We start from the raw sequence: 5,672 nt of genomic DNA, 5'->3' as shown, positions 1-5,672 counted from the left end.
TTAATTGTACAAAGTTTTAAGGGGACTGTTGAAATAGTGCATTGCTTCTAATAGTGAAGACGAATGAAAATGGCATCATGATTTTGTAGTAAAAGTAGATCATTATGTTATTTTGGTTTTCTTAATTCTAAAACGTGAAACCTAAAACCCAGTGCCAGACCAATGAAGACTTTATGCAGAAAGTAGAAAGTGTCAAGATTTTAACTGGAGACTTGTAAGAGAATAGCATTACACTTGGTATTTTCTTTTGATATTCTTTCTCAGCATTATACTTTTCCAGCATTCCCAACATCTGTGTCTTTCTGGGAAAGCTCCCTAGGTAGACATATCTCAGTCCAACATCACTAAAGTCTTACCACCTTCTCTGAACCAGAACTTATAACTCCAAGAGTCCTTACCTGTATTTCTGAATGATATAATTATTAGCTGTGACCATCTAACTTCATAGGAAGAAAGTTAAAACATTTTCTAAAAATCCAAAATCCTGACTCAAGTAAATGGAAGTATGAAGCCTTACGTATCAATTGGTTCATATACTTCAGGTCAGTTCTCCACTATTTTAAAAAGTTCCTCCCTGCCGTCTCTCTCTTTCTCTTTCTTAATCACTACTTGTAATCTCATCCTTTTCCATTTTCCACATTTCATTTTCTTTGCCTTTGCCTCTAAAAAGCTATTTAATAATAGAAATCTAGAATCTGAATTGCTCCCATATGAAACACTATGACATCCATTTTAAGCAATAAATCAATAAATTAACTTGTCTCCTATGTATCCAGTTTTGTTCTACTATGTCATTTCCTCAGGAGAATTGAGATGAGAATCACTCATATCCTTATGTTTGTTCTGGGTGATTCAGATGTCACTGGTTCTAATGTCACATTTAAGCAAAGCGAGAAAAAGTCATGCAATTTATGAGTTTAACTGATGTTCCAATTTGATCAGTTTAGTTCAGTCAATCAGTCAGGCATATCCGACTCTTTGCGACCCCATGGACTGCAGCACGCCAGGCTTCCCTGTCCATCACCAACTCCCAGAGCTTACTCAAACTCATGTCCATTGAGTCAGTGATGCCATCCAGCCATCTCATCCTCCGTCTCCTCATGCCTTCAATCTTTCCCAGCATCAGCCTGATAGAATCCGACTTGACAGGATCAGCTTATTTTGTATGGGTGAGATGGATACAGCTACACTGAAGCAAAGTGGTTTATTTGGTTCTAGGTCATCTTCTTACCCGTACCATTATAACAACACCCGGCTTTACAATCTTTTTTTGTATTTTTCATACTTGTTAATTTGTTCTACTAACATACAATAGGTCTTATTAAATCTCCATCTGTTTAAAGGGTTATTTTTGATGTTTTATAGAGATATTAAGGAAATGATTTTTCATGCCTTGATTATAAGTATATAAGCAACTTTGAGATAAAGAATGGAGCACAAAAGTAATGATACTAGACTACTGTTTTTAAAACTCAGATTATACAATCCCCTAATAACTTGTTTTTCCTCAATGCCCCAGGAAGTTAAACCATAATTCATTCAGTTATAAGAATACATTTTTTTTTATTTTCACACCTAGCCAAATGGTTTCTGTTTAAATATATTTAGATAATATTTTTCACATATGTTACCTATTTAGTCCTTAGTATAAACCTCTAAGTATGATTGGTCCTACAAATCCAGTCTTCAAAGAGAAAGTCTTGAGGCTCATCTAGTGAATATTTATCCCAATTATACAGTTAGTAAACAGAAGAGCCAGACCTCAAGATTAGTTCTCTGTATCTCTTTCCATTTTTAATGCACTACTTTCCCCTATGGGTGAGCTATTCCTATGGATGAGTCATTATATGGTATATAAAGAATCACACTGACTATTCTTATAGTATAGCTATGATAATTTTTAATGTAACAGTACTAGAACTGTGTTCTAGAAATATTTTCTGCTTATAGAAAAATCCATGAATAGTATCTATCTCAGGCCATATGACTTTACATGGTGCATACTCATTACTCAGTTATGAGAGTGAAGAAGATCAGGATTTGGTGGTGTGGACCCTGGCACCACGCTACTTAAGAGTCCACTTCTACTCTACCAATCATCACATGTATGATTTGAGGAAATTACACAATCCCTCTGTGCCACAGTTTCCTCAGCTGCAAATTGAGAAGTTTCTATGTCATGGAAATTGTTATGAGGATTCAACTCATTAATCCCTATAAAGTGCTTAGAACACTGCCTAGCATGTAAGTACTCAAAAGAGCATGTGGCCGAAAATGTTGATATGTGCTTTCAATTAAAGAATAAAGAAGGCTTTAACCTCATTATTGGCTTGTATAGCTGAAAATGAGTTCACATTTGGTTCTTTGAGGTCATAAGAGAAGTCCTCTATTTTCCTTTTGCTGTTTCACAATACTTAATGAATATCTGCTCAATCTTGAATGGCAGAATTAATCAGCATAGTAATCACTCCGAGAAAGCTATAAAAACAAGAGTTCATCTTTCTTTTATCAAAAAATAGCACACCTCTGTCATTTGAGCTCTGCCTCAACTTCACTCAAGGAACAATATCAACAATGAAGATACTTTGTATTTTCCTGACCTTTATCTTGACCGTATCCTGTGGTCCAGCAGGTAATTTTCCTTAACATGGGAAAAGAGGGAAGGACAACTGTTGTGTTGGTTTTTTTTTTTTAACAAGTGCTTTACTCTGGAAAATAAACCAAATTATAGTTAGGAGATCCTATATGAATTCACAATGTGATTCACTAATTATTTTGTGTGGAAGAAGAAATTAGTGGAGCTGAGAGTTGAGAATATAAAAGAAACCAGTTACCAACATGGTACAATTAAATCTGTTCATTGCTGTTTTTGATGAGACTATGACTCCTTATATACTTCATAATACTCTGTCTTTTTAAATTCAGTCTAAGGAACTGATATTATAGTTTTTGTCAAAATTAAGCTTTCTACTTATATTGTTGTTGTTTACTTTTTTGTAAACCCATGGACTGTAGCCCATTTGGCTCCTCTGTCCATGGGATTTCCCAGGCAAGAATACTGGAGTGGGTTGCATTTCCTTCTCCAGGGAATCTTCCCAACCCAGTCATAGAATCCACTACTTATGGATTGCAGGTGGACTCTTTACCACTGAGCCACCTGGGAAGCCCAAGCTTTCTACTACTGGTCCAGTAACTTGTGGTAAGGGAAAGAGGTGTTGGAGTGGACAACTATTTAGAACACAAAATATGTAGACTATTTTATCCACATCATTTTGTCTTTACTCTTGAGAAAATGTGCACAGATTATGAATATTCTATTTACAATAACAAAAAAGCTAATGGCAAAGGAAATATTGTTGGGTAAATAAGTACTTATGTTGTTTGTTGTTCAGTCACTAAGTCATATCCAACTCTTTGCAACCCCATGGACTGAAGCACATCAGCCTTCCCTGTCCTTCACTATCTCCTGGAGTTTGCTCAAACTCACATCCATTCATTCAATGATGCCATCCAACCATCTCATTCTCTGTTGCCCTCTTCTGCTCCTGTCCTCAATCTTATAGGCAATAAAATCCATATTTTTTAATATAGTTGCCTGGACATGATTTCAGAATCAAAATTATTTAACTCTATAAACAACTTTATTATTATCTATCTACCTAGTTATCCATCTACCTACACAAGATGGTTAAACCTTGATTCATGATCAAAGACACTTTTTCCTAGTTTTACAGAGGAAAACAAGAGAAAAAACAAAACAAATTGAAGAAAGAAAAAGACAGTGTTATCTTGTTCGTGGTGCTTGCAAGACGTCATGCGGCCAATGGGAATACAAATATACTGACTGCGATTTGGAACCCTGCTGTGTTGCACGGGAATACGTACCACCAGTTCAACCCATCGCTATCACTAAATCTTATAAAACTGTAACTTACACTTCTACTATACTGTATAATACTGCCAATGCAAGTTATAATTCTAGTACATTACATAATACTACAGATGTAAATTATACTTCTACTACACTACCTAATACTACAGATATAAATTATACTTCTGCTACACTACATACTACCAATGCAAGTTATAATGACTTGCATCATAGTACGTAATAGTACAGATGTAAATCATAATTTTACTACACTGTCTAGTACTGCAGTGTAAATTATAATTCCACTATATAACACTATATTATAACAATATTATTAATAAAAATGAACTTCTACCTTCTATAAATCTATTTTCACATGTTTTCTAGACTTCTGGAATATACAACTATATAATGACAGCTAGTGAGTTCAATGTTAGGTTAGTACCAGAGAAATAAAGAAGAGTGGCACCCTCTCCATTAAACCTGCAATAAGTTCTTCTCCACCCACATGGCAAACACCCTCCACACTTAATACTTCTCTTTACCTCTGGCCTGTGCAATAGCCTAGTTATTTTCACAAGATCTTTTAAGTATCAGCTATCAATCATGGTTTATGCTACCTTTCCACAGTTTCAGCAAAAATGCACTTGGGCCTTGGACATAAAGTCTTACACATTTTAGTCATGTAATAAGATCATATGATAATATAATTGTGAGAAAGAGCAACGAACAAAACTCACAAGGAGTAAAATGTGATGAGAATAAGAGCAAGTTAAAAATATTAGAAGATATACTTTTTCTTCTGATAGTAACAACATTTGGAAAATCACAGAAATGCTTAACGATAAAAATCATTTCTAATTCTGCCATCCTGTGCCACTATTTCTCATAATCAGTAACATAGGGAGCCAATACATGAGTCTTCTCTCCTGGTTCATAAGAGTTTATTTAATTCCTTCACCTTATAATTCTGTATTTAATATGTTTGTCCTCATCTTTGTCTTCAATAAATCTATTGTGTTTCCAGTTTTCCACATTCCACATTAATTTTATCACATTGTAAAGCTGTTAACATACACTGTTTTATGAATTATGAATCTTTCCATCAGTAAATGCTTGATATTCAGAATCTCAAGTCTCCACTGAGTGTATTTTTTACATGTAGCTAAAGCACTCCAGTGTTCTTGCCTGGAGAATCCCGGTGATGGGGGAGCCTGGTGGGCTGCTGTCTATGGGGTTACACAGAGTTGGACATGACTGAAGTGACTTAGCAGCAGCAGCAGAGCATACATCTGGAAGAAAAAGGTCAGAGCAAATGAAAACAGTTTAGTCAATTTGAGATTTAAGAAGAAATGGTAAGTCTCAACTTTCTGTTTGCTATTGTTCAGTCACTCAGTTGTGTCCAACTCTTTGCAATTGCATGGACTGCAGCACTCCAGGCTTCCCTGTCCTTCACTATCTCCCTAAGTTTACTCAAACTCATGTCCATTGAATTAGTGGTGTCATCCAACCATCTCATCCTCTGTTGTCCCCTTCTCCTCCTGCTTTCTACCTTTCCCAGTATCAGGGTCTTTTCTAATGAGTCAGCTCTTCGCATCAGGTGGCCACAGTATTGGAGCTTCAGCATCAGTCTTTCCAAGGAATATTCAGGTTGATTTCCTGTAGGATTAACTGGTTTGATCTCCTTGCTGTCCAAGGGATTCTCAGAAGTCTTCTCAGCACCACAGTTCGAAAGCATCAATTCTTTGGTCCTCAGTCTTCTTTGGGGTCCAACTCACACATTGTTATATAGACACTGGAA

The 5,672-nt window shown here is 35.8% G+C and overlaps 1 protein-coding gene across 1 annotated transcript; it reads left to right on the top strand.

The window, feature by feature from the left end:
• The first annotated feature begins 2,493 nt into the window (after positions 1–2,493).
• DEFB113 (defensin beta 113) lies at positions 2,494–4,129 on the top strand. The gene is made up of 2 exons (XM_061398393.1): positions 2,494–2,632; positions 3,727–4,129. The coding sequence occupies exons 1-2, from the start codon at positions 2,575–2,577 to the stop codon at positions 4,110–4,112; spliced, it is 444 nt and encodes a 147-aa protein (XP_061254377.1). The 5' UTR covers positions 2,494–2,574; the 3' UTR covers positions 4,113–4,129.
• The last annotated feature ends 1,543 nt before the right edge of the window (positions 4,130–5,672 follow it).

The sequence above is a fragment of the Bos javanicus genome, chromosome 23 (genome assembly GCF_032452875.1).
Source record: "Bos javanicus breed banteng chromosome 23, ARS-OSU_banteng_1.0, whole genome shotgun sequence".
Taxonomy (NCBI): Eukaryota; Metazoa; Chordata; class Mammalia; order Artiodactyla; family Bovidae; genus Bos; species Bos javanicus.
The sequence above is the reverse complement of the archived record's forward strand: the minus strand, read 5'-3'. Positions and strand labels throughout refer to the sequence as shown.